We start from the raw sequence: 27,978 nt of genomic DNA, 5'->3' as shown, positions 1-27,978 counted from the left end.
ACCTACAGCTTTTCTATAGAATTTATTTTCATAGTCATTCCTATTTATTCTTATTTAGTATTATTAATTATTATCTATAAGTTCCGGGTAGGACCCATCGATAGGGCCCATAGGTGTGGGGACTTTGTGCGGGTTACTGTCTCAGCATTGTGTAAAGCTGCTGTATCTTTCTACTTTTCATATTCTCTTTATCTTCTGTAAGGATCATCGAGGGACATATGAGGGATATATCTATCTGCATAGTCTAGGGACTAATTCTCTTCCAGTTAGTGTTGGAATGTAGAATTTTCGTTTAACTCATAATAACCCGGGGTATGCAAATTTTTAAATTAGATTACCATTATTATAACACTCACGGGAGTATCACGGACGTTAATTAAAAGTTACTACCGTGGACTTCGTTCTATTTAAATATTAAAGTAGGGTCACTGTCACTATAGAGTAAAGCCATCGTTATTTTAGAGTGCAGCAACCTTTTATCGACCCTTCGTTTCATCCTTTAAATTTATTTATTTATTTTTTTAGTTTCGTGTATTATGAGTGTTTCAGGATTAGTTGTAAATAGTAAATTAAATATAAAAGAATAACAACTCTCATTAGAATTTTTCTGGTATTTAGTGTCTTTTATTTACAAACACCTCGTATTATTTACTCGCGTATCTACACTTTTCTATAGCGTGAGTAAAACATACAAAAAATGCATATTATTATAATTAATTTGTATTTTAAGACACTTGCATTGGTCTAATTTTTAGAAATAGTATTGTTACATAAAATATAACAGTTATTAATATAAACATATCTTTCCTAACAATCATTTTTATATATATATATAATTACTGTTTTCTTATTAATTAATAAGTATACATTATAATAATGCACTTATATGATACAATACTTTATACATTTATTATATAATTGATGTCATGTCAATAATTTAAATTATTCTCCACCATTTAAATGTGTGTGTAGGTGTGTGTATGCATAGATACATTTTTGTGAAAGGACAATGAGTGACATAAGATGTACTATTTCCAACATTTAACAGAATATTAAATATATCTGATTAACGGCCAATTTTCTTTTCTTTTTTTTTCTTTTTTTTTTTTCTTTTTTAACTTTTATAAATGAATTGGCTCTCCTAAAACTCTCCGGCAATGTTTGATCTTGGCAGCTTAAATAGATTGATGTCTCTCTCTTAAATAATGAAATACTTTTTGTAAGAGAATAATTAATAATCGACGACGCGAACATATTTTTAATTTATCCAAGATGTAGAATTGGATAAACAAGCGAGGTTAGGAGAGTATAGTAAATCCTATTGCGAAGGTCCGCTCATCATTCCCATCGGTGGCATACCTTGAATGCCATATGGTCCTTGCGGTGGTCCTTGTGTTCCAGCCATCGGAGAATGTAACTGCATAGCTGGACTTTGTATTTGTTGAGTTGCAGTTACTTGACTTCCAGCTGGAGATGCAACAACCTGTAAAATAATATAAATGAAATGTTAATAAAATCTTAAATAAATATATTAAGAACGTTATTAAGGATAATGATTATTATTTTATAATAATGAATACCTGTGATATTACTGGAGGTTCAGAAGGAAGCGTCAAATTTGTTAAAAGATCTCTTACAGCTGGAAACAAGGAGCACTCTGATTGATTTGCACCATATTCAGCAAATCTTTTTAATTGTAACGACGCTGCTGCAGTTGCAGAAGCAGGACTAGGATCTCTTTTCTCTGCTAATTGAGTTAAATTAGTACTGACATCATATACAAGTGGTAGTACAAGGGATGGTGTTTCTCCTTGATATGGTATACCTATTCTTGTTATTTGTAACTGAAATTAAAAAATATCTTGATTATATAGGTCTCTTAATATATAGTGTTAATATAATTATATAATATATAATTATAAAATTAATAGAAAAATATTCTTACAAAAAATAGAATTTTGTTTCTGCACACAAGTACAGCTGCCATACCAGTTGGCACAATTGGTGTTGCAGATGGTGGAATACGTAAACACCATTGTACAGACCATTTTAATTGTTGCTGTTGTGCAAGACCAGGTACAAGTTCTAATTTCATTATTTGGACAAAATCTTTTAAAACGTTGAAAGGAACGTTAAGCATCTTTCCAAAGCCAGATATTGTATTTGGTTTATAAGGTGGAACAGCAACGCGAGTATCGAAAAATTTTTCTATAATCTATAGAAAATTGTCAATAAGAAGAATTAATTATATTTATCATTAAAAACAAAAAAAAAAAAAGAAGAAGTTATATAATTTATTAATCTTACTTGTAATTCCTCGGAAGTCCATTGATCTTTGTGTTCCGAAAGCGGTTGTACTTTTATATGAAGAGATTGAAGATGTTGTGGATTTAATCCAACTCTACATTGTAAACTTTCCACTTTAAAGTGTACAACGCCTGGTTCTGTGATGTTGATGCTAGTTAACTGAAATTATGATAGGACATATTTAATTTTTCATATCTTATTTTTGAAATTATAAATCAGAATTATACAAGTTATATAAATATGTTAATGTTATTCTTACACATTCGTCTTTTTGAATGAAACGCGTTAATTGTCGCCTCATATAAATACAACCCAAAAATCTTTCTAGCGGTGATAAATCTGGCCCAGGTAATCCAGAAGGATGAGAAGAAGGACAAGAAAGTAGTTCTAATGCTTCATGAGTGAGAAGAGTTGGTACAGCTCCGGCCCATGATCTTTGAGGTAATACTCTAGATATATGACTGCCACTTTTGTGATCCGTCGCTTGAGGACTATGTAAGGCTGCATGGCCAGGACTTTGACCAGGTCTAACTGGAGAAGGTCGTGGAACACTTGGAGATCCTGGCCAATTTGAAGCAGCAGGAGAGGCCATACTTTGTGAAGAAGGAAATGGACTACCATCAATATGGCCTAATATCAACAAATGAAGTTTTAGTTTTAAAACATTCATAATATACGTATATATATATATATATATATATATATATATATATATATATATATATATATATATTAATTTAGCATATATTTATTTGAACATTTGTACCTGTTTGCATAAACGATCCTGCAGGCGAATGTCCTACTTGTACATTATTGCAAGGCCCTGGAGAAGATGTTGGCATAAGTCCAACAGGACTTGATACATGCATTGGATTTAAAGGACTGTTGGCAACAAGACTTGAACCAGGTGATGGGTGTGGTAACATATTTGGTGTATTAGGGGGTAGCGAAGGCGGTGATGCTAAATTAAACGAAGTTGCAGGACTGCTACCAAAACTTTGATGTTGACTGGCCTGAAATTATTTCACTTTATTAATTTATTATATCAATAAAAATATAAACAGCCATTTATATTTTTGGTATTCCAATTGAAAAAAATACCTGTGATATATTCGCAGTATGTGGACTAGCAGGTGTATGTGGATTACTACCAGATGGTGGAGTTAATGGTGGATGAAATCTTAAACCATCTCGTTGTTGGGCTGGAGATTGTGGACCGCTTCTATGATGACTTAAAAAACCAACTCCACTTCCTCCGCCATCGCTATCCATAGTAACTGGCGATGGTGGATTATCATCTTCTGATTGTGATCTTCTTCTAAAAAGTGCGCTCTCATCCACGTACTTGGAAAGAAATGCCTATAAAAATAATAATAATAATAATGTAATTAATTAATAAAATCTAAAAAAAAATATTTATATCCATATTATATCTATTACCTTAAGACCTTGCATAGGTGTAAATTCATTAACAATATAACTTCTATCAAAACAACTATATGCACCATCACGTAAACTAACAAGCCCATTTCCTCTCATTCTTAATTCCAAACAATACAATCCTTGGTATGCTATTCTCACCAATGTTACACACTGTGGCATTATCGTAAATGTTTGTACTGGTACTTGTGGCCTCTGTAAAAAAAAAAAAAAGAAAAAAGAAAAACATCATAATAAAATTGTACAATAGTAAAATAATATTAATATTATAAGACTTACGGAATTATATACACAAAGTTGAGGAATAGTTGGTAATTTGCTAATTGATGTAAGTGGCTGTATAGTTTCATGAAGTATAATAATTAATTGAGCTAAATTTCTATGCCTATTCAAATGTGCTTCAAGTTGTTCCTTCATGATAGAATGTGCATTGGCAACTGTATTTGTCGGGCCTGCAACATATGAATAATTAAAATTAAACGTTGATCATATATTAAGTAATCTATCTATTTAATATTGTATAATTATAATTGTATATTAAAATTGTATAATTAAAAATAATAATAAATAAAACTGAATAATTGAAATTAGAATTCATTATTAATAACCTTACTTACTTTTCCCAAATATTAATTTAAATGCTTTATCATCAGTATTCCAATATACAGTTACAGTTGCTCCCCGATTAGGACCATACGCAAGGATTAGTTTGCTATAACTATATGATTTAACTGTGACCAGATTTCGTAAATTATATTTTTCTAGAGAAAAAAAAAAAAAAAAAGAAAAAAAGAGAAAAAAAAATAAAAGAAAAAAAAAGAAAAAAAGAAAGAAAACAATTGTTATCAATAAATATCATTTTCACACAGAAATGTTATTTCACATAACTTACCGATTTTAAAATATTCAGCTAAATCTTGAACTATTGAATACAAATGAACAATTTGTGCCCAATCATTCAATAATGAATCTACTGTGCGTGACACATTATCCGCCGTTAACATATCATATGAAAAATATACTGGTCTACGTAAACCTTAAATATAAATAATTATATATATTATCAAAGATAATTATCTGCATAAAATCTTCAAATCTTGTAGAGAAAAATTAATTAACAAATAATTATATTTCTTAACTTTATATATTGTAATAAAGAAGAATACCTTGTTCCTTAGTATGGTTACTAGTAAGAGGACTACTGTAAAAAACAAATTCAGCCATCCATGACTTTCCTATCCCTTTTCCATGAACTCTGATAGAAACACTAAGAAGTCTTTTTAAAAGAGAATACCACGCACTGCTTGTTGCAATATTTGGTGATGGAGGAAGTAACTGTACAAGTTTCAATACTAAAGCCGTAGCATTTGCTTCTACTTGAAGCCCTTGATGTGCTATATCCCGTCTACTAAGCTGTAAAAATATTTATTTAATAATAATAATTTAATATTGAAATATATGAATGTAATATATATATATATATACATTATTTATTTTAGTTACTCCTTGATTAAACAATAAATTATAAAATATTTTATTTTACCTCTTGAGCCAAAGTTACAAATGGTATCCTTTCATCGCACAAAGCTACAACGTGGGCCAATTCAGGAATAAAATATGCTGGATGTTTTGATCTTCTGTTCTGTGCTATACCCACTGCATCTGTTCTTCCCCCAGTTCCCGTGCTTCTGCGCTTGTTGCTCATTGGCTCCATCGCTTCTGTAATGTACCCCCCATCTTGATCATTACTCCCTAAAAAATCCTCCCATTAATCCCCCAAAGTAGTAAGATGCCAACATCACATTCATTGTTGCCAGATGTTAATACTTGTAGTTACAACACGTAAACAATTAAACGATTAGTAAGAAATTTGGGACATATTAGTCATTATTTAGGAAGTAATTAATAACACAGAAATCTTTGTTAAAGATAAAACTTCCAATGATAAAGCTTACTTGTATACATAGAAATATATGTTGAAAATAACAGGACCCAATGAACTGTTATAATTTGTATCTTCTAGTCTGACACTGATGCTGGTTGCTTACATTTTTACAATACTAATGCAAAGATAAAATGAATGACAAAGCAAAACAACAGCCATATTACAAAAATGAAAGATATGAAACAATAAATTTATTTTAATTGTGACAAGAATCTATTAAATAATACTTTTTTTTTTTCTAATATTATTAACGTACCTGTACTTCTGGCAATAACAAATATTAGAAATTCATATTCTTTCTACAGTCAATAAATTATTGACTTCGAAAAGTTTCATATTACTAAGTCATGCATAACTTTATATGTTAGATAATACACATAGATTTTATATATTAACGTAAAAATAAAAAAAAAAAAATAAAAAAAAAAATAAAAAGAATTGTACATACATAGCAACTTACAATAGTATAACAGATGTCAACATTTCGACATGCCTACTATATATAATTAACTGATAACACATATTTCTGATTATTTATATTTACGTATATATACTTACCACTATCAACGCTAGTGAATGGTCCATGAGTAATCACAAATGTGTCAAATTCAATAAGTGTTTGAACTTTTAAATACATCTTAGGAATTTCTGCTTCTATACTATCATCGTGTGGATCATCTTCAATAGAACTATGTTTTACTACTGCAAGATAAAATGAACATTCAATTTCACATGGAGAATTTTCTTTTTCCTTGAATGCCACAATCTAAAATAAAATAATAAACATTAAATATTCCCGTTACTTTAAATTATGCTATTAAAGATGATGATATTTCGTATATACCAAAATAACTGACGGATGCCTATGTAATTGAACAAACATACGATGTCTACTAATTTTTGACATTGGATGTTCTGGATGATGTAAAACTGGTAAACGTTCATAAGATGTGGCAGGTAAATGTTGTAATGTTTTTTCACATCTTCTTTGTGTGATCCAAAATCTATGATAGCAAAGTTTGTAATATATAAATTTTATACTTTCTTTTGAAGAAATATGATATCAATTAATATTAACAGAATAATTCATAAAACTTTACCTTAATTCTGATATAAGTGTAGTAAGTCTAGAATGATCACCATTCAATGCAGCAGTTAATTCAGGCACTAAAGGAGCATCATATTGTGGTACATGACATTGAAGCATCCCCGTATGAGTATCTACTGTAACTAAGAGAAGCTCTGCTCTTAAACACGGCTGTAATACTGGAACTGATAAAATAGCTGGAGATCCTGCTAATGTACCTATAATGAAGCATTATTTATGTGAAAAAAAAAAAAAAAATCAGTACTTTTTTCCCCCTCCCTATATACTTACATTCAACATCTTTCAATATTGCTTGCAATTCTTGTTTTAATTCAGAAAGGCGACTTCTTGTTCGTATATAAATAGTATGCACAAGTAAACACTCCATTGATAATTGATCTGATCTTATAGCCCTATCTGCTATTTCACTTTCCTAATTAATCATAAAGAATACATAAAATAAAGCAATTATAATAATTGGTACAATAAGAAATAATTGTTTAATTCCAACCTTGCTACCTAATGATGGTACATGTACTACAGCAAGAGGTCTTGCAGGATCATGTTGATCAACTTGTACAGTTAATCTGTATCCAAGTTCTGATCTAGGATCTTTACTAGTTAACTCTCTGAAATTTATTATTATGTATATATATATATATTAATAATAATCATAAAGAGAATTGCACTATAAAAAAGATTAAAGACGATACAATCTTTTTATCTCAAGCACATACCTCCAATATGATATAGATAAACATTTTCCAGGTGTATATTCATCTACATGTATATGTTCATCTAATCTATCACGAATTAATCTTAATGTTTGTGAATAAAGTACTTCCAATTGTAACGATTGACAAAAATAATGAAGAATATGGTATACTTCAGACAATGGATTAGAACTTTCTGCTAATCTAGATTGCACGACCTTTCATAAAAAAAAAAAAAAAAAAAAAAAAAAAAAGGAAAAAAAAAAAAAAAAAAAAAAAACACAAAAAACATTAATTGTATACATAATATGATAATATTATATTTATTTACCTGATGAACATAACGCGTTTGTAAGGGATGTACTAATGCTTTTCCATCTCCCGTTTCTCTATCAGAAACTAAAATCTCCAATTCCAATAATCTCCATGGTACTGCTGGACCATCTCCCATAACAGTAAGCGAGACTGAAAATTCTTGTTCGACTAAAAATGTTACTCTACCAGCTTCGATCTATAAAAACGAAGGGGGGGAAAAAAAAGAATAGATCAAGAAGCAACAATGTAAAATAAAAAATGATATTCCTCAATTATAAATCATTTTATAAACATACCTTCAAATTACGCATTTGTGGAAGTAAATTTCCAGTAACTAGTCTATGTTGTATTACTTGATTTAATCTTTGTAATGTACTTCTTTTTTCTGCTGGAGTAATAGGATCAGGCGGTACTATTCTTTCCTGTATAAATAACATTTTTTAAATAATTGATTATTCATTGTAATTCCTATTTTTGTAGATTATTATATATTATCTGCATACTCTGATACAAGCTGGTAAACGACCATATGTGCCTGTAGTGAGGACTTCTACTGCTGCAGGAATATGAAAATTAGGTAATCTTGCATGAACGAGTGTTTTTCGTGCCATTCTTGCCAACATGTCAGCAGTATCAACAAATAGTAATGATTGTTTGTCTAAAAATGCCATAATGTGCTGCAACATATGAAAAAATTATATTTATATTACTTGAGTAAAAAAAAAATCAATACAGTATATATATATATAAATATATGTACTTACTGCTGATTTATCGACTTTAGATGCACTGTTGGCCCATTTTACTAATGCCAATAAACGAACATATAATTGTCTCGTTCTAGCAGAAAAATTATAAATTTCAATTTTACGTTCCATATCAGTTTTGCGAGGGTAACCTAAAGGAAATAAGTTACTTATTATCATTTATACCTTATTTCTACATTTAAATGTCTAATGTTAAAGAAATAAAATATTCTTCAATAATCTTTAAATGTATAAATAAAAGATATAGACTTACAATTCTGCTAGTACAGTAAGTTCATGATAAGTACGTTGTATAATGAAATCTATGAGCAAGCCAAGAGATATAGAACCACCACGATTACCCTCTTGTGGTATATTATTTGTTACTGGCGTTTGATGTCCTTCTAATGGTACAGGTGCCATTTTTATTTTTTTTTATTTTAAACAATAAGATCTATCCTCTTCCGATCTTGGAAAATAATACAAATAATTAATACCTAATAATCGTATTATAAAACAATTTATATCGTTAAACAATATTTGTTACTTTTATAATATTAAACTTTTTATTATATACATTTTACATACATACTGAATGTACTTTTAAATGTGATCATAGATGTATAACTTTGGATCATAAAGCTGCAATCTTCCAGGCACTTTCTGTATCATTAGACCAGAAACGTCAGTTGAATTAATAAAGTTATATTCAATGCAATCACTGTGAAAAATATATCACATTAAAATAATTCAATCTTTCATTTTATATATATATATATATATATATATATATATATATATATATTTTTTATAAGAGGTAAAATTAAATTCAATAGGTGAAAATTTGAAGGTTATTTTATCGAAAACGAATTAACTATAGGTTACTTTTTTTAAATGAAAAAAATAACATTTGAAAAAAACTTAATGAGAATCCATATATCCTTCCAAATTATCAACAATTTATGCGATATATTTTGTAATTTTTTAATGATCAAATTGTTAAGTAAAAAAAAAAAATATATATATATATGATAATAACTTCATAAATTAAAATGTTTTTCAACACTTTCATAAAAAAAAGTTTAAATAACATGGAACATTTCATTTTATAGCCTTTTCAAATCGACAGTATGTAAATCATTATGTAAAAAAAAAAAAAAATCTATTGGATTGTTCGGAAAGTAATTTCGTTTTGTTTTTTTTTTTTTTTTTTTTTTTTTTCTTTTTTTTTTTTGTGAAAATGAAAGACAATTTTCGTATAATGAACGAATATTTTATTAAATTATATATTGACTTTTTCCAAAGTCAATATCCATCAAAAAAAGATGATGCTGTCTGTTTGGTGAGATTTTAAAGGAATTGTTTGTTTTTTGAGATTTTACCGGATAACACAACAATTAATTCGGAAGTCTACTGTCATCAGCTGGACAAACTGAATGTTGCACTTCAACAGAAACGGCCAGAATTAATCAACAGAAAAGGTGTAGTGTTCCACCAGGATAATGCGAGACCTCATACAAGTTTAGTCTCTCGCCGAAAACTTTTACAGCTTGAATGGGATAAAACGCCACACCCACCATATTTTCCAGATCTGGCACCTTTGGATTATTATTTGTTTCGGTCACTGCAAAATTTTTTAGACGGTAAAACCTTCACTTCAAATGAAGAGGTCAAGAACCACCTCGATCAGTTCTTTGCAGCAAAGATCAAACATTTTATGAGCGTGGATCATGCTACTATCCGAAAGATGGCAAAAGATATTGGGACGAGAATTTTTTAATATATAATTTAATAAAATATTGGTTCATTGTACGAAAATTGTCTTTCATTTTTCATCAAAAAAAAAAAAGAACGAAATTACTTTCCGAACAACCCATTACTTCTCGCCAAAAGGACATAACTTTCTCTTTATATAGTTACATTAGCTAAGCGACCATCGAAAACTGATTTCAGTCAACTTCAACCAAATACTTAAAGCAACTGAAAGAAAAGTGCGATGGGTTGATTCATGTTTAATTATGTTAATGTTACTCACGATTACTAGGAGAGGGCGTTAGTGTCAACATATTATAACGACCAATAAGGAACAATAATACAGCGGTTTTTTTCAAATATCTTTCGTCATATCAACTCTTCGTGAATGACTCAATTAATGAAGACAAGTTATAGAAATATTAACGAGGTGTCACTGCAATCGCGTTTTTCTTATTGGTTCTCATAAAACAGCTTAATATTAGATGTGTGAGCACTCCGGGTTCACTTGGACGTTCATTCACGCCCGCTAACGCGCGGGTTCTGTGAGGGTATTTATTTGAGTGAATTGTGTCCGTCGTATGAATTTCTTAAAACTGGGATGGAAATGGTCAAGTATGGATCCTCTGCAAGTTAGAGGTTCCGGAATTAACAAGCTTATTAGAAAGAGATCCATATTTGATACCCTTATGAAAAGGATATACGCCGAAGGTATCTTTATAAATTTAAATCGTATTCTTAACAGATCTTCTTTCATTTGCTTTTATCTTCGTTTATTTTATATTGAAATATACGTTCTTTCATTATTTTTAGATATGCTTTATTTAAAGATTATATAGAAAAAATAGAAGCAGGAGATGGTAATTTAAATAACTTTTCAACGGCATACAATATATACGGAATACATGTTAATAAGGATAATAGTGTAACAGCAAGAGAATGGGCACCTGGAGCTCAAGAATTATTTTTAACAGGAGATTTTAGTAAGAAATTTTACTTATATATATATATATATATATGTATGTATGTATATCTTTATCTATACTATCCTTAATTAGCATCAATTTTTTTTTTTTTCTATTTAAAGATGGTTGGGATAAAACTAAAACGCCATACAAGAAACTGGAGTATGGGAAATGGGAATTACATTTACCTCCAAATCCAGATGGAAGCTCTCCATTACAACATCTTTCTGAAGTTAAAATTATCGTTAAGGATCATAATAATGAATTATTGGAAAGACTTAGTCCATGGGCCACATATGTAAATCAACCATCAGATAAAAATGAAGGCACAACATTTAAACAACGTATTTGGCATCCCAGTCCTGAAAAAGTTAGATTTAAAGATAGAATATATATTGTAATTAATATATATTGTATTTATATATATTACACTTTTCTTATAGGTTTACAAATTTAAACACCCGAAACCAAAGAAACCTGAAAGTCTTAGAATATATGAATGTCACGTTGGTATTGCTACCCAGGAATTACGAATTGGTACATATCTTGAATTTGCTAAAAAGATAATTCCACGTATAGTAAAACAAGGCTATAATGCTATACAATTAATGGCTATTATGGAACATGCTTATTATGCCAGCTTTGGATATCAAGTAGCTATATATCTTTTTCTTTAATTTAAATATTTATATGAATATTTCTATACAACTTCTTGCATAAAAATTAATTAGGTAACTTCATTTTATGCCGTTTCATCTCGATATGGTACACCAGAGGAATTAAAAGAATTGATAGATGAAGCTCATGCTCATGGTCTTTATGTATTATTAGATATGGTGCATTCGCATGCTTCAAAAAATACTTTAGATGGGTTAAACATGTTTGATGGTACGGATAGTTGTTTCTTTCATACTGGTAGTCGTGGACAACATCCGCTTTGGGATAGTAGATTATTTAATTATGCAGAATATGAAGTACTACGGTTTTTACTTTCTAATTTACGTTGGTACATAAGCGAATATGGCTTTGATGGATTCAGGTTAGAAAAATTAATTTTATTTCATTATATATGTTAGTCACATGATGTAAAATATTTATGATTTATAATTAAAACAGATTCGATGGAGTTACATCAATGCTATATCACTCAAGAGGTTTTGGGCAAGGTTTCAGTGGTCATTATGATGAATATTATAGCCTGAATGTTGATGTCGAGGGTGTGGTTTATTTGATGCTAGCTAATCATATGTTACATGATTTATATTCTGAAATTGCTACAATAGCTGAAGATGTTAGTGGGATGCCAGGTATATGCAGGTATTAAATCAAATAACATTGGATATTTACATAATATTATTGTATGTTCTTCATATAAATATAGGAAACTAATGAAATTAAATGATAAAGAAAGTTTATTTATAAGCATGATTATAATAATGTATTAAAGATATGTATTTTCTTAAGATATGTGTATATAATTTTTAAGACCAGTCGCTGAAGGTGGTGTTGGATTTGATTATCGACTAGGAATGGCTATACCTGACAAATGGATTAAATTATTAAAAGAAACCAAAGATGAAGATTGGAATGTGGGTGACATATGTTGGACATTAAGTAACCGCAGATGGATGGAAAAAACAGTTGCATATTGTGAATCTCATGATCAAGCTCTTGTAGGTGATAAAACAATAGCATTTTGGCTCATGGATAAAGAAATGTATACACATATGAGTTCACTGAGTCCACCAAGTAATATTATTAATCGTGGTATAGCTCTTCATAACATGATCATGCTTATCACGCATTCTTTGGGTGGAGAAGCTTATCTAAATTTCATGGGTGAGAGTTCTTTTGATAAGTATTTACTTCGTATAATTATCTTTAAAAAGTAGGTCGTGCGTGATATAATTTACATTTTCATTTTTCATTTTTATTCTTATATATAGCATATATATATATATATATCATAAGAAATCATAATTAATTTTTTTTTTGTAATAAAATAATAAAAAGTTTTAATATAATATAATTTAATTTAATTTAATTTAATTGAAATGTATAAATAGAATTAATAATTTCATTTAATATTTAAAAATGAATTCATTTGCACATAGGAAATGAATTTGGACATCCAGAATGGCTAGATTTTCCTCGAGCTGGTAATGCAGATAGTTATCATTATGCAAGAAGACAATGGAATTTGGTAGATGACGAATTATTGAAATACAAGTTTATGAATAATTGGGATCGTGATGTGAATAATTTAGAAGAAAAATATGGATGGTTACATGCTAATCCTGTATGTTTTATAAAAATTTTGTTCCAAATTTCAAAAAATAATAAATATTTGCAATGATTTCAGGGATATGTTAGTTGGAAGCACGAAGATGATAAATTGATAGTTTTTGATCGTGCTGGACTTACATTTGTTTTCAATTTTCACCCCACAAAGTCTTTTGCTGATTATACGATAGGAGTGAGACAGCAAGGAGCACATAAAATTGTATTATGCAGTGACAATACACAATATGGAGGTGAAAATCGAGTTGATAATAATACAAAACATTTTACAAATCCTGAACCATATTCTGGCTTGCCATATAGAATGATGGTATATATTCCTTGTCGTACAGCTATAGTATATGCTCATGGTACGTATAATGATAACTTATCAAACAAATGTACATAAAATACTACATTATTAATATTCGTAATTTATTTTTCAGAAACCTGATGTATGAAGAAACTATATAACATATACTATAATCCTGTAAATTTCAATGTTGTAGTTAACATAAAATTGTATTTTTATAAAACATTATCTTTTATTACGCAATATTATTTTATAAAATAATATTCTGTAATTTATATTATATTTTTTGGGAAACAGAAATAAAAGAAGAAAAATTTTTAAATCATTTACTGTAGAAACTAGTATATGTAATTAACATATAACATCAAATTCTTTGATATTTATATCATAATCGATCATTTTTCTATCCAATATCCACCATCTATCTAAAAATCCTATGTCTATTATTCTTTCATAAAAATTTAAGTAACGTGGTTTTAAATAAGGACAGACAGCTTTATAAAGAGAACATTCTTTGTCATAATTATCTAACCAGATTATAGACAGTATACCTATACTAAATCTTCGTACAATACCTTCATTATAATATTTTTCTAATATTTCTACGTGTTGTACCGATATTTCATTACGAATAGTTTCACCTACTTGCATTAATTTAATAGCATTTTCTAATAAATGTTCACGAAAAGAATCTTCATCAGGATTATGTTTATATAAATAGTACGTGGATCCTAAAACTTAAATACGAAGCAAATATTATATTTATTGTATGTATATACGATTGATACAAAATATAAACATTAACATACCTGTACTATATATTGATGTGCGTATAGGATGTGATTTACAGTCTTTTACAGTATCAATAGTAACTTCTTTATAATCTATATATAAATTTTTCCAATAATTTCCTGTAAATCGCAATATAATATTCATCATTTAAAATATAGAAATATGTTGATTTAATGATTACAAATCATTATAAATTCTTACCCCAATGTTCTAATATTGTTCCTTTAAATCTTTCGGACATTCCATAATTCTTTACTGTATTAATTACTTTGTTAATTTTTAAATAGAATGGATTAAAAATAAATTTAACTTTTTCACCTAACTGAATAGAACTCCGAAAATTCATATTAAATATTATTTAAATAATACATTTAATAAATAAAGAATTTAAAATGTATTTTATCAAATATTTAATTCCTTTTGACAGATCAATATTTTTGTATCATTTGTAATTAAGATTACAGAGACATTAATTTTACGTTGTTTTCAATGTTAACCTCTATTCAATCTTTGGCACATGTTATATCCCCCTCTCTCTCTCGCTCTCTGTCGTTCCTTCTCCCCTCTCTTATTTCTTACTGCATGGAACTTATAGTGAATTTTACGGATTAACGAAGAAAATAAAGTTAAATATTCATTAAAGAAAATATAAAAATCTGAAAAATTAAACCATGTAAAAAGTGAATAATATTGAAATAAATAACAGATATAATAAATCATTCAATTATTAATTATTTTTATGAAAATCAGAATTTGATAATAATTTTTCTCATTTACTAACTTTATTAATTTTCATATTAAAAGCAGATCAATAATTTTATGTTTTATGTTTAATGAATCTCTACTCAAATATATATATACATAAATTTATATATACATATATATATATATATGTAATACATATATATGTCGGCAGTTACTGACAATATAGTTTTATAAAATACCTTAATTATAAAAGAGGAATAGTAGATAAAGCAATTAATTTATTTCTGTTATATCTAAACATTTATTTACTTTTCCCTGACGCAAAATAGACGAGAATTTTATGATACTGAATGGGAAATAAAAAATTATGATAGAATAAAAAGAGAGAATTGGCAAAACAAAAACTTAGGAAAATTTTAGAAAGGAATTAACTAAACAAATTCATAAAGTATAATATCTTTTTAAAAGATTTAAAAATCTTTTGTAAAAATTATATTAAAAAATATCTTGACCTAAATAAATAGTAAAATGAGTAAACAGGTGTCTTCAAAATATTCTCGAGATGTAATTAGAGCTGAATATAAAAATGTATATCCTAGTTCAATCAGAAACCACAATCACTTGTTGAACTTAGCATATTATTAACAATTTAAAAATACGTATGTGACATGTGTTATGTATACTTAAATTCTTCAAATATCTAAAGTTAGTATTACAGTTTATACTGCAAATTACTAAGTAAAATAACTATGTATCATAATCTTCATCGATATTAGCAGTATGAGTAAAGTTAGATGTTGGATGATTTGTTGAACTCGTATCAGAATTGTTACTTGAATTTATAGGATTGACCTCCGTATAAAAATTAGGTTGATTAATCTGAAATGATGCAGGTACAGAAATTTGAAATTCTGGAGCTTGAGGTGTAGCAGTGACTTTAGATATTTCGCTTGATACATTGACATTTGAATTTACTATTCTTCCATCATTTCTCCAGATTTTATTTTCTGCGTTTGTATCGTTTGATATCAAACTTTGAGAGCTAAAAAAAAAAAAAAAAAAAGAAAAAAAAAGAATATTGTTAAAGAAAATTACTGAAATAAAAAAAAATTATATTATATTATAAAAGATTATACCCTTGATCCAAATAATATGCTGTAGACGGACACGTAGTTGGATTAGAAATGTTTACATTTATTGGGGCAGGAGTTAAAGGTGGTGTAGGTACTTCTTCATCAGGTCCTGATACGTCTGGTAAACCTTTTACCAAATCTTTAAGAAAATCAAAACGACTTTCCGATAGAATACATTGTTTCCTAGGAAGTATAAAGTAACGATGCAAGTTAGTTAAAATATATAATAAAATAAATACGTAATTTTATATAATATAATATTAATAATTATTTAACTTACTTACATATGGGATGGACTTAGAGTCTTAGCATTCTTGGCACTTGTAATTTGCATAGTTTTTGTAAGTAGCGAATGTACAAATAGTTCCAATGTTCTAGGTATATATATATGGTTAAGGTGAAAGTTAACATTGCAAAAATGTATGTTTATAAAAAAAAAAAAAAAAAAAAAGAAAAAAAAAGAAAGAAAAAGAAAAGAAAAAAACATCGCTAATATCATTAAAGCATATTGTAATAATATTATATATAAAAAAGGATATAGATTATAATTGGTACTGCTTGAGCAACTTTTCCTACTTCTTCATCGGTCTGCATAATTTTCTTAATACGACCCTGAGATGCATTTTTTAGGTTAAGTTATCTGTACAATGTTGCAAGATAGCATGTAAAATTATATTCGATGGATAAATAAATTAAACGTTAATCTTCGTTTCAAACATTAACTTATATCATCCAAAAATTCGTATTATTTTAATCCATAATATAATACTTAAATGTATGTTATAAGTAAAAAATAATTCTATTGTTTTTGTACTTTATTGTCAAACAATACCACGATAGAAAGAAATTTTTTGCTTACCGCTGGAAAACGTGCATTATATTTTTTCTTTTTACTTGGCATTATAACAGAGAATGTTATTAATTTGATGATTTTTCACAGAACCAAAAGGAAATGTGCAATTGATGAAAATAATCGTTTATATATTGCTTGCACCAATCGACGCGTTCCAAACCTTGATAACCATCTCTATTTTCGATAACTTATAAAACAATTCGTGCTCGTAAAATAACTGTTTCTTCCATCGATTTTATATTTATATAATATAATGTCTTCAAAAATTTCTCATCTTTAATACATTTCTACATAGAAATTTTTGTTTTTTTAAGTATTATGCAATAATTTTCTTTTCAAAAAAAAAAAAAAAAAAAAAAAGAAAACTCTTCCATTCCAATATTTTTTAAATTCAATTCAATTTTTTCTATTATTAAGTTTTTCAAATCTTGACCTAGACACTTTTGTTACGGTATCAATGACGGTGTTAAATTAATAAATAAACGCACTGATAATCATTTCATATGTAAAGTACATTAATGATAATTCACATAAATGTAAAAAAAATTATAATTTTAATTATCAAAATAAATATTTGATAAGCTTATTCTTGGTTCGTTCTAATTGGCTACACAAGTCGCGCCAATGGCACAGTCAATGTATTATATGTGCTCATTTGTACCTACATAAATCATTAATTTGTTTAATTTGTTTATTATGTGTGTATTGAAGTTTTAAAAAATTCAAAAATTTACTTGAATTTCCTATTTAATTAATATTTATCAATTTCATAGCGAAAAATTAATTATATTATCAAAGATGTGATGAATATATTATGAACTGTGATCAGTTAACAATAATATTTGTGAGATATAAAACTTGGTGGCGCACGATTAATTATTCTTTATGATTTATTCTTGAATCTATAGTAATAAGAAACTTAAAATATAAAATATTTATGATGTCTCAAGGAAAAGGTATGATAAAAATATATGATGGTACACATAACCTCTTTAACCTCTTTATCATGTAAACGTAAAATTAATTTTTATAAATTAGATGATTTTTTTTTTCTTTTATTTTTTCTTTTTTTTTTTTAAGAAATCAATTTTATAAAGACAGTTTATAAACAATATATTATTTAAAGAAAATATCTTTGTATATAGTATACTCGCAAAATAATTGTCTTTATATGATCTTATTTAGCTGGTAGAAGAACTCGTGGTCATCATTGTAATAAAAACAAAGTCAATGTTGGAGATAAAGGAAGAGAAATTTTGGAAAGTATAGATGAGAATAATTTGGTTATACAACAGTTTCGAATATATTCCAATGAATTAGATACAAAACATGATAAATTTGAGAAACTTGTTAAACTTAGTCGAGATATTACAATAGAAAGTAAAAGAATAATATTCCTTTTACATACCCTTGACAAAGAAAGTAAACGAGACTCCGTACTTGGAGAAGCTAAGCAAAGACTTGATAATATGGGGAAAACTCTCTTTAAAAGCATTGCGTATGAGTTAGATGGTCAAGATATTTATCAATATCTTAAAGCTTATAGAGTTGGACTTGAAGAATATATAGAAGCAGTTACATTCTTTCAATATTTACAATCTGGTTCTATGCAAGACTGGATTGAGTTAGAAAAATCATTGATTTATCCCGATTCAAATAAATCTAAATCCACTTTACAGAATTGTGAGTTACCAACAAAAATGACACGAATAATAATCACTCCGAACGAATATATCATGGGTATAGCAGATTTGACCGGAGAACTTATGCGAAAATGCATTAATAATTTAGCAACAGGAGATATAGCCAGTTGTTATCAAATTTGTAATTTTGTTAGAAATATGCATAAGGGATTTCTAGGATGTACAAGTATTTTTAATAAAGATATGAGTAAAAAGCTTTATACGTTAAAACAAAGTTTAACTAAAATGGAAAATGTATGCTATACAATAAAAGTAAGAGGATCTGAAATACCTAAACATATGTTGGCAGATGTTGCCATTGGAGCTACAGAGGATTATATGGGTGATGAAGATGAAGGATATCAGGTCTAATGAAAACTAATAAAAAAGTAATGTAATTACAAATAATTACACACACACACACACACACACACATTTAAATAAAAATAATAATAATAATGATAACTATGTAATATTTTATATCTATATTTACATAAAATAAACATTATTTCGATGGTAAGTGACGATGTTAATTCTTTCAATTTAAACAAATAAAAACAATTCACTAAAGAAAAATATTTCTCTGTTATTCTTCATAGATCTAAATAATGACAATTTAATATCTTATTAAATACCAAATTTCTAATGATTATAATTATCACAGATAAATTTGATGTAATATTCTTTCAAACTGAACTAATATATGATAATTATTATTACATAAATAAATAATTTGTCTGTACACTATGTATAAAGTCAATGTTTCACCATTTCCTTTATTATCTTAACCAGTTTAAGATTTAGAATCTTCGATATCACTGTTACTTTCATTCCAGTCACTTTCTACATTATCCACATCACTTTCTACATTTTCTATGTCAGTGTTGGTATCATCTGAACTGAAATCGGATGGTTCGTATTCAGATTCATCAACAGATTCATCTTCTGACGATGCTTCCACTACAGATTCATTGTCAGATCTTGGTGATCGTACAGGGGTTGGCGCTCGACGTTTTCGCATAGTGGAATGCTTAAATTGAGCTTTATGTTGTAGATTTTTGCGATAGCAATTTATACCATAAGGACATTCAGGGCGTTCATCGACTTCTTCGAAATCTGGATCACCTGGATGACTGAACTGAACTTTGTGATGTGGATTCTTTCTAAAAATGAAATTTAAATATTTAATAAAACAGAAAAATTTTTTATAAAAAGAAAATATAACAATATATCAATAAATATCAATATACCTGTAACATTTATCCTTGTAAACACATTTATTTCTTTTCGTTTCTACTTGCTCAGCACCCGATACACTTGCTTTATTTTGTTCGAGTGTTGGCGAAGAATGTATATCCTGTTGTGCTAAAGTATGTGACTCATCGCGATCACTAGAATGCATAATATGGTCCTGTTTAACATTTTCTTCAACTTTCTTCGATTCCTCTTTCTGAATATTTGAATTTTCTTTATCAAGTGTAGATTCTCTAGGTAAATCTGGATTCTCTGCCATCGACATTGAACTGAGAATAGTTTGATTATTCTCTGATGAACTAATATTCAAAGGGAACATTGAAATTTTAATAAAACTATATTGTCTTTTAAACTTTTGCTTTTGTTACAAATATTTATAGAAAAAAAAAAAAAAAAAAAAAAGGGAAAGGAACCTAGCATCCATATCCTTGGAAAATGTAGACACAATAATACTGCTCCCTTTGTTTAAGATAGGCGTCTCTACTGTTATAGGTTTAAAATCTTTATTATCTTGAGATTCGCTAGAACCATCGCCATGCGAAGCTATAGACATTGGAGATGTATCGAAACATATCTTTTTATCCATTGGTTCGAATGGTATGTCATCTGTACACTATGCCATAAGTAATATATATCTGTGTATATTTTATCTAATTTAACCACTTACAATATCAACGAAATTTAATAATATAAATAAATCAAAGAAAGAATCAAGAGGTAATAACCTTTCTTTTTAACAGATGATTATCTTTCTCTACTGTTTCAGACATTGTCATAATTTTAAACCAACATTTATCTGATAACAAGGAACAAATATCTCCTGGTTTAATAGGTACAGCTGTACCTAATTTAAGAAGATGCCACCGAGATGATCCAGTAGATTTTATATAACAAGGCGAGACCTGATACTAATAACAATTTTCTAAGAAATCCTAATTATTATTAATATTATTATATATCTTGTAAAAGTAAATAATGTAAATCAAATATATCATTTTTTTTTTTTAATTAATTTACTTCAAAAGTATATTCCTTAAGTCTAATTGATATATATATTTCAAGTATATTTTGATAGATATTCTCATATCTACGTAATTGAATCTTACCGGTGTCAGGGTCATATCACCACTTGGAGATAAATTGATTGTTACAGCATGTTTAATGATCTGTCCATTATTAGACTATAATCATCAAATAATAGAAAAATATAAATATAATAGACTAAAAGATGTATGTACATAAATATTAATACTGCTTTAATAGATAATATAAACCTAACCTATTAGAAACAATGTTTATAGATTCTAAATACTAATTCAATCTTTTCATTCACGTGAATTTCTATACTTTACACGGATGTAAAACTTTTAGAATAAAAATCAAAGAAAAAAGAAACAATAAATAAAAATAAATAGATAATAAAAATAAATTCAGAAATACACAAAACAGTACGTTCCGTAGAGCTTGATATTAATCCGTGTAACACATGATTTATGATGAGCCAAGTGGTGTCACCATCGAAATATAATGAAACTAATTTTCACTACATTGCGATATACTTACTATAATAGTATATTTTTATGTTTCTCTTATACATACGACCGATACATAGAATCATCAAAGTTTGTAAACGATAGCTCGATAAAAAGTAATTACAAAGGGAAATAAAAAAATTATTTTTTCGCAATAATAATTTACGATAATAAGACTATTTGACAAGTTGTAAGGAAAGAAGAATTGACATAATAAAAAATATTATTAGGATATTATGATAGAAGAATTGAAAGCAGCACAAATTCGTGTACTCACTCCTGTAACACTATTACGACCGATAATATTATTTCCTATTTGTAAATTTGCTATTTGAAAGAGATCGTTTTCGAATCGAATTATTTGCAGTTTTCTCATTCTTATTGCCCATCGGTTTTCTTTGTTATATATAGTCGGCTTTTATTAAGCGACTAATCAATTTTTTTATATCGCAAAATAATACTACGTGACATTTTTCTTGACATTTTGTTTACTATGTGAAACAAAAAAATACTCAATGAAGTTCTTTCAAAGTTGTTTTAAGACAGCTACGAAATGCATTGCATATTGCGTATGCTTATGTGTTGTAGCGTATGCGTATGCGCGCGTTTGTACATGTAAATACATGTTTCGTAGCTAAGGAATAGTATATGTATTTTCTTTTTTTTTTTTTTTTTTTTTTCTTTTTTTTTTATTCCTGAAAGAAAAGAAGGAAAGGAGATGGCGGGAAAAAAAAAGCGATAAGGTAAAAGATAAGGCTTTCTATGATAACAATGAAATGTTTTTCATTTATACTTACAAAGAAGGTACACTGTTATAAACAGGAGAAACCCGCTGATGAGAAGTACTAAACAGTACAGATTTGATTGCCCATGTCTAATCGTCGTATCGAATCTTTTAGCGTGAAAAAATGACATAGAAAAATTGGCCCAAATTCAATATTCAATTTTATAATAATATGATATATAGATAATGTAACCAGCCAGACGTGTCTTATAGATTTGTTGATCGGAACTTTATAATTGCGTCGAGAAATTTTCCTATCGTAATATCGTTCGTAAAGCAATTAAAATCGCGCTTTTCTTTATAACTTATTATTATTTTATTTTTATTTTCTTCATTTCCTTTCGTGTTTCAGGGAGTAGAATATATAATTGAATAGTAATCTCAAAATTAATCCCGATCGTCCCTGACGTACGTAGATATAAAAATTATCATAAAAATTGCCGCATTTATTTGTCGAGATATGTTTAATTATAAAAAAAGTGTACATATAAAGATATTTATTTATATCTATATATATATATATATCTATATAATATATATATATATATAAATATATATATATATAAAGAAAGAAAATAAAAAGACAAACACAAAGAAAAAAAATTATAAACAATGAAGTAAATATATCTGATGACGATCATTAGTCTTCGATAATTGAACTAAAATGATTAATTACTAAGATGTTTGTTATAACAGCATCCCTATTAATATATATATATATATATATATATATTATATATATATATATATATATGTATGTATATATACGTAATATGGCAGAACGTCGATTATTTTAAATAAGGGAACATAAAAAATTTTCGATAACAGATTATTGATTTATGGGTCGAGATAAGTAAACATAGAAACTTGTAATAAAGAAGTAGAGTAATAACGTTCACACACACATACAATTCCCCCCCCCCCACACACATATATATATATATATATGCGAGAAAGTAATAGATGTAAAAGCTATCCCTTATCAATTGTATCATTACTATACAATTAAACTGTTTTTCGTTTAAATCGGCGTTCTGTCGTATGGTGTGTGTATATATATATATATATATAGTATATATATTTATATATATACAGGATGTCTCCAATGAAACGTACAATTTCATTGTGAAAAAACAAAAAGGTTAGAACATTTCATTGCAGATACCCTATATGTCTATATATATATATATATATATATATATATATATATCGTATGAATTTTTTGTCGGAACTTATCGTTTTGAAATCGCACGAATGATTCTAATAATGAACAAATCGATTGAAAAAAAAAATATATATATAATATATATCAACAAAGCTCTATAGTTTTTATTAAAGTAGGAACGGTATATATATATATATATATACATACACACACACATATATAGATAGATATATTGCAATTTTCTTTCTAAATCAAATACAGTCTAATGTCTCCCCCATATAAATCTCATTTCAGGTTAATCCTCTTCAGTCATTGCTAATCGATTGCACCCTTAAGTTTAATGATTTGGTTTTGGTCTGCGCGCGACACAATACTTTTAAACAATCGTTTATCTCTCCTTTTTGGTATAGTTGTTGTTTCTTTTTTTTGTTTGTTTTTCTTTTTTTCCCCTGTACCTCGCATGTCTCTTTTTTTTATCCATCATCCCCTTTTCTTTTTAGGTAATTCGTATACCTCTTATTCGTGTTTTTCTCGTACGCTCTTATCGCGCGTACACATACGCACACACATACACGTACATACAGCAGGCACACATATGCATTCTTCTGTTTCAGGGCGTTCGTTTCTAGCGTTAAAAAAGAAATGAAATAACATAAATAAATAAAAGAAACGTAAACTATAACGGGTACCAATTTCTTTCTTCGCAGTTTAATCTGATTGCACACACACACGCATATATATAATAATATATATATATGTATATATGTAATCATGTGCATATAAAGTGTAGAAGAAAAGGTATTCAATCTATTGGGTTTTGGAAATATATCCCGTAGAGAAAAATATGCTTGTTCCATGAAAAATGTATAATATTCGTTTTTTTGTCTCTCCTCTCTCTCTCTCTCTCTCTCTCTCCGTACATGTTCTTCTCACTCATTCATTCAGTCATTCCTATACACACGCGAGCTCGAGAATTTCTATGCATTTATATATCTGGATTGAATAAAATTGACCTTCTTTTTTTTTTCGAATAATTTGTAAATGAGACTATGCATAAAGCTTAAACACATTTTCTGCATACATGTAAAAAACGTAAGATGGATATTCCATGGAAGAAAAGAAAAAGAAAAAAGAGAAAGAAAAGAAATCTTTTACTCGATATTTCATATAAATATACGTAAAAAGTACCGTGAATAATATGAATTATTTTGAATTAAATTTGAGAAATGAACATTGTATGTTATTGCGTAGTTGAGGAAAAAAATAATTCTCTCCTCTCTCTCTCTCTCTCTCTCTCTCTCTCTCTCCTTTGCGATATGGACATGCCATTTGAATATACGCGTAACCGTTCATATATGCGAGATATACATTGGAATCCCTTGCTGTGTATGTGTTGTTGTGGTGTATGTGTGTTCGTTCATGTCCCTGAATTAATTATGAAACTTGTTTTGGTCCTAGTATTATTTAAATTCTTGTTCAATTAGCAAATAAATAATGTTAAAACGTCGAGGCTTGAACACTTCTTTTCTTTTTTTTTTTTTTTTTTTTTACGCGTTATAGCGTACACTTATTGTTTTAGGTACTATTTTAATCAGAAACGAAAAAAAAAAAAAAAAGAAAGAAAGAAAGAAAGAAAGAAATAAAGAAAAAGTATTATAACACATTTCTTTCCTTTTAGCAATTATTAACGATACTTCCATCTCCTGCCTTTCTAAATGTAAATACGCTAGAAAAAATGCATCCCGCGCACGATAAAAGTCGACATATTGTTTTATATTGCCGTCACGTTTCAAGCTATAAAAAGGAATCATTGATAACAATGCGGATAATCGCTATATGTTACTATAAATATTTTTTGTTTGTTTGTAATTATTAATTATTAATATTATTATTTATTATATTACTTATCGATCATCATCGTTATTATTATTATTATTATTATTATTATTATTATTATTATTATTATTATTATTATTATTATTATTTAATTAATAAATATAACATTCGCTCTATAGAACGTCAGTTCGAAATAACTGTTTATTCTTGAAATTTGCCATACACCTACGGTCTCTAGCATTCAGAATTTTTCTTCTCATCTCGGTACACTTCTGCACCTGAGAACTATATGGTAGCACTTATAAAAGCTATCCCCGAGTTATGAAAAATAAAACAGTAATACTGTGTCGTGTTAGCTTTCTTTTAAATAATTCATATATTCTTTTTATTTTCAATGTATCTTTCAATAATAATGCTACGTAGGAGTATAAATTATAACAGATATGTGCTCAATATAAAATAACGTGTTTGAAAAATGATGATGTTATTTAACAATTCGATGCACTTGTAATACGCGTTAGACAGAGTATAAAAACGTATTAAATTATTATCGTTTATATCAATCGTTAATGATATAGGAAAGCAAAGCGAAATATTTATTCGGAATGATATCACTTCATTGATGATGCCTATTGATCTAATTATTTTTCATAAAAGTATTACCTGCCATCTAATATTAAGGCCATAGATGAAATAAACTTCATTATGTTGTGTCTCATAACGCGTTTAATCTCAACAACGTTCGTTTTGGAATGATCAATATTATATGCAATCTATTTATGTATATCTTATAGCTCTCAGGTACAAAATTATTTTTCATGTATAATCTTTTTTTTTCTTTTCTTTTTTTTTTTTTTTTTTTTTTTTTCTTTTTATTAACTGTACATATATGTATGTTGCTATGCAATAGGCATTTTTCTTTATAGAACTTGAAATGGAAGGAGCCTTCCCAAAAATTGAATTCCATAGCACGTATTGTTTCAGAAAATTTTCAAAGTTATTATCCAAATTCGTCAAAGTTATTATCTTTTATTTTATCACGATAAATTTTAGTCTCAAAGAAAAACATTAAGTTAATGCAGGCATTAGATTCAAGTTCAATGTAAAATACTATCTTGTACTGGTCTATCATCAATGTATAGGAAAAAAAAAAAAATGTATGCCAATGTTCGACAAAGTAAGATCACCTAAATCAAGATATTCTATTTCAATGTAGTTTCTCAGTTTTGTCTTATTTACACATTATTCTGACTGTTACAATAATTTCTATTCAATTCTTTTTTTATCCCCTAAATATATATTTTCAACTGTACTGCGTGTATAATATATATATATATATATATATATTCTCCAATGAACGGTAAAAGTACAAACGTTCTCACAGACACGGAACTTTCTTCTTATTGAAAGAGTTCTCTCGATAGAAAACTCTTATAGATAAATAAACTTCTATCGTTGGAATGCCACAATAAGTAATAAATCTGCAGTATAAGACCACGAAATATGTTATACATATATACATGTATACACAATTGATTCTTCCAATTATATGTCTTATAAAGGTTTTTATCAATATAAATTTGATATAATCATTTGTCTTATGTAAGATAAAGAAAATGAGAATTAATGGACGACTTTTAGCATATTAAATGAAGAGGAGAAGTGCATCAAGCCGTATATAAACGTTTTTCTCCTATGATCATTGAACTATACTAGAATAATTTTCCTGGCCACACGTAATACAATGACGATAATGAGTGTGTGGTTGTAATTCTGGAAATTGCAATGTATAAGACGACGGAACGTATTCGTCATGATGATTTGATACTACATTTGTATCAGACTGTGGCTATACTATAGTACCCCCGCCTTCTGCTGGACTGACAACGTGTAGGGCATTACCAACCTGTCCAATGCCTGGCTGGAATAAAGCAAAGCATAGATTATTTAAAACTTATCGTTACATCTAAATATGCTTCGATAACTGAAGATATATATTTTCTATTCTAATAAATGAATTGGTGCAACAAAAGTAATGTAGCATCGATATAAGGTTTTGCAAAGCTCAACTTTTTAAATAAATAAGATGCCTCTCGTATAGGCACACATTGAAATAAACTCTAAGCTTATACTATGCTCTATTTATCATTATATTATTCTTATGATCTAATTAAGCGATAAACGAATTGAAAGAAATGATACGTCATACGTACCATGCGATAACTCAGGGAAGTCTCATCCATGATTCTCTTGCATCCGCCAAAGCATTGGTACAGAACCTTAATCTTTCCGATCAAAGTAAAAATTAATGCCCCACCGGCTTTAAGAAACAAGCGCAAGCATCTTCCGATTAAATTATAAGACTGTCACTATAAAAAA

General features: G+C 28.0%; 6 protein-coding genes across 17 annotated transcripts; 2 read left to right on the top strand and 4 right to left on the bottom strand.

Moving 5' to 3' along the window:
• Positions 1 to 972: 972 nt before the first annotated feature.
• Positions 973 to 10,578, bottom strand: LOC124957881 (mediator of RNA polymerase II transcription subunit 14). 11 transcript variants are annotated; one of them, XM_047515354.1, is made up of 26 exons: positions 10,474 to 10,578; positions 9,142 to 9,274; positions 8,828 to 9,022; positions 8,572 to 8,705; positions 8,311 to 8,484; positions 8,104 to 8,229; positions 7,824 to 8,003; positions 7,517 to 7,710; positions 7,291 to 7,408; positions 7,071 to 7,212; positions 6,793 to 6,997; positions 6,537 to 6,696; positions 6,251 to 6,458; positions 5,291 to 5,499; positions 4,914 to 5,160; positions 4,640 to 4,783; positions 4,365 to 4,508; positions 4,027 to 4,199; positions 3,748 to 3,942; positions 3,409 to 3,666; positions 3,074 to 3,320; positions 2,567 to 2,937; positions 2,308 to 2,466; positions 1,946 to 2,215; positions 1,581 to 1,844; positions 973 to 1,483 (listed from the first exon to the last, which is right to left on the bottom strand). In XM_047515354.1, exons 4-26 carry the CDS (start codon positions 8,683 to 8,685, stop codon positions 1,319 to 1,321), a joined length of 4,467 nt encoding a protein of 1,488 aa, XP_047371310.1. In that variant the 5' UTR covers positions 8,686 to 8,705; positions 8,828 to 9,022; positions 9,142 to 9,274; positions 10,474 to 10,578; the 3' UTR covers positions 973 to 1,318. The 11 variants fall into 11 exon arrangements, with proteins under 11 accessions (XP_047371310.1, XP_047371314.1, XP_047371312.1 ...); XM_047515358.1 differs by having other exon boundaries at positions 9,146 to 9,274; XM_047515356.1 differs by having other exon boundaries at positions 10,415 to 10,527.
• A 256-nt stretch (positions 10,579 to 10,834) lies between these two features.
• LOC124957883 (1,4-alpha-glucan-branching enzyme) lies at positions 10,835 to 14,188 on the top strand. The gene is given in 12 exon segments (XM_047515362.1): positions 10,835 to 10,940; positions 10,942 to 10,986; positions 10,988 to 11,016; positions 11,119 to 11,288; positions 11,393 to 11,640; positions 11,714 to 11,923; positions 12,002 to 12,309; positions 12,387 to 12,587; positions 12,757 to 13,109; positions 13,385 to 13,569; positions 13,633 to 13,921; positions 13,997 to 14,188. Coding segments are annotated over 12 exon segments (2,100 nt in total). The 5' UTR covers positions 10,835 to 10,886; the 3' UTR covers positions 14,005 to 14,188.
• LOC124957884 (mitochondrial import inner membrane translocase subunit Tim29) lies at positions 14,176 to 15,373 on the bottom strand. The gene is made up of 3 exons (XM_047515364.1): positions 14,857 to 15,373; positions 14,673 to 14,774; positions 14,176 to 14,600 (listed from the first exon to the last, which is right to left on the bottom strand). Exons 1-3 carry the CDS (start codon positions 14,999 to 15,001, stop codon positions 14,215 to 14,217), a joined length of 633 nt encoding a protein of 210 aa, XP_047371320.1. The 5' UTR covers positions 15,002 to 15,373; the 3' UTR covers positions 14,176 to 14,214.
• A 734-nt stretch (positions 15,374 to 16,107) lies between these two features.
• Positions 16,108 to 16,827, bottom strand: LOC124947274. The gene is made up of 3 exons (XM_047489220.1): positions 16,778 to 16,827; positions 16,497 to 16,676; positions 16,108 to 16,402 (listed from the first exon to the last, which is right to left on the bottom strand). The coding sequence occupies exons 1-3, from the start codon at positions 16,825 to 16,827 to the stop codon at positions 16,108 to 16,110; spliced, it is 525 nt and encodes a 174-aa protein (XP_047345176.1).
• On the bottom strand, positions 16,777 to 22,411 carry LOC124946396 (aprataxin and PNK-like factor). Of its 2 annotated transcripts, none has more exons than XM_047487017.1 (7): positions 22,092 to 22,411; positions 21,389 to 21,463; positions 21,008 to 21,190; positions 20,696 to 20,895; positions 20,279 to 20,581; positions 17,353 to 20,191; positions 16,777 to 16,867 (listed from the first exon to the last, which is right to left on the bottom strand). In XM_047487017.1, the coding sequence occupies exons 1-6, from the start codon at positions 22,188 to 22,190 to the stop codon at positions 19,822 to 19,824; spliced, it is 1,230 nt and encodes a 409-aa protein (XP_047342973.1). In that variant the 5' UTR covers positions 22,191 to 22,411; the 3' UTR covers positions 16,777 to 16,867; positions 17,353 to 19,821. The 2 variants fall into 2 exon arrangements, with proteins under 2 accessions (XP_047342973.1, XP_047342972.1); XM_047487016.1 differs by having other exon boundaries at positions 21,562 to 22,399.
• LOC124946397 (translin-associated protein X) lies at positions 17,970 to 19,463 on the top strand. Its single transcript, XM_047487019.1, has 3 exons — positions 17,970 to 18,044; positions 18,120 to 18,302; positions 18,532 to 19,463. The coding sequence occupies exons 2-3, from the start codon at positions 18,284 to 18,286 to the stop codon at positions 19,398 to 19,400; spliced, it is 888 nt and encodes a 295-aa protein (XP_047342975.1). The 5' UTR covers positions 17,970 to 18,044; positions 18,120 to 18,283; the 3' UTR covers positions 19,401 to 19,463.
• Positions 22,412 to 27,978: the final 5,567 nt, after the last annotated feature.

The sequence above is a fragment of the Vespa velutina genome, chromosome 2 (genome assembly GCF_912470025.1).
Source record: "Vespa velutina chromosome 2, iVesVel2.1, whole genome shotgun sequence".
Taxonomy (NCBI): domain Eukaryota; kingdom Metazoa; phylum Arthropoda; class Insecta; order Hymenoptera; family Vespidae; genus Vespa; species Vespa velutina.
Note: the sequence above shows the minus strand (reverse complement) of the source record. Positions and strands in the feature narration are given on the sequence as shown.

Excerpts from the sequence above, each read along its gene's own strand:
- LOC124947274 (XM_047489220.1), bottom strand. The coding sequence starts at position 16,827 with ATGCAAATTACAAGTGCCAAGAATGCTAAGACTCTAAGTCCATCCCAT. Across the intron at positions 16,677-16,777 it reads ACTCTAAGTCCATCCCATAT|GAAACAATGTATTCTATCGG; the intron begins GTAAGTAAGTTA and ends TATACTTCCTAG. Across the intron at positions 16,403-16,496 it reads GCATATTATTTGGATCAAGG|CTCTCAAAGTTTGATATCAA; the intron begins GTATAATCTTTT and ends TTTTTTTTTTAG.
- LOC124957881 (XM_047515361.1), bottom strand. The coding sequence starts at position 8,976 with ATGGCACCTGTACCATTAGAAGGACATCAAACGCCAGTAACAAATAAT. Across the intron at positions 7,711-7,823 it reads AAACGCGTTATGTTCATCAG|GTCGTGCAATCTAGATTAGC; the intron begins GTAAATAAATAT and ends TTTTTATGAAAG. Across the intron at positions 4,509-4,639 it reads AGCTGAATATTTTAAAATCG|AAAAATATAATTTACGAAAT; the intron begins GTAAGTTATGTG and ends TTTTTTCTCTAG.
- LOC124957884 (XM_047515364.1), bottom strand. The coding sequence starts at position 15,001 with ATGAATTTTCGGAGTTCTATTCAGTTAGGTGAAAAAGTTAAATTTATT. Across the intron at positions 14,775-14,856 it reads AACAATATTAGAACATTGGG|GAAATTATTGGAAAAATTTA; the intron begins GTAAGAATTTAT and ends TGCGATTTACAG. Across the intron at positions 14,601-14,672 it reads CACATCAATATATAGTACAG|TTTTAGGATCCACGTACTAT; the intron begins GTATGTTAATGT and ends TTCGTATTTAAG.
- LOC124946396 (XM_047487017.1), bottom strand. The coding sequence starts at position 22,190 with ATGAGAAAACTGCAAATAATTCGATTCGAAAACGATCTCTTTCAAATA. Across the intron at positions 21,191-21,388 it reads GTGATATGACCCTGACACCG|TATCAGGTCTCGCCTTGTTA; the intron begins GTAAGATTCAAT and ends AATTGTTATTAG. Across the intron at positions 20,896-21,007 it reads ATCATCTGTTAAAAAGAAAG|TGTACAGATGACATACCATT; the intron begins GTTATTACCTCT and ends CTTATGGCATAG.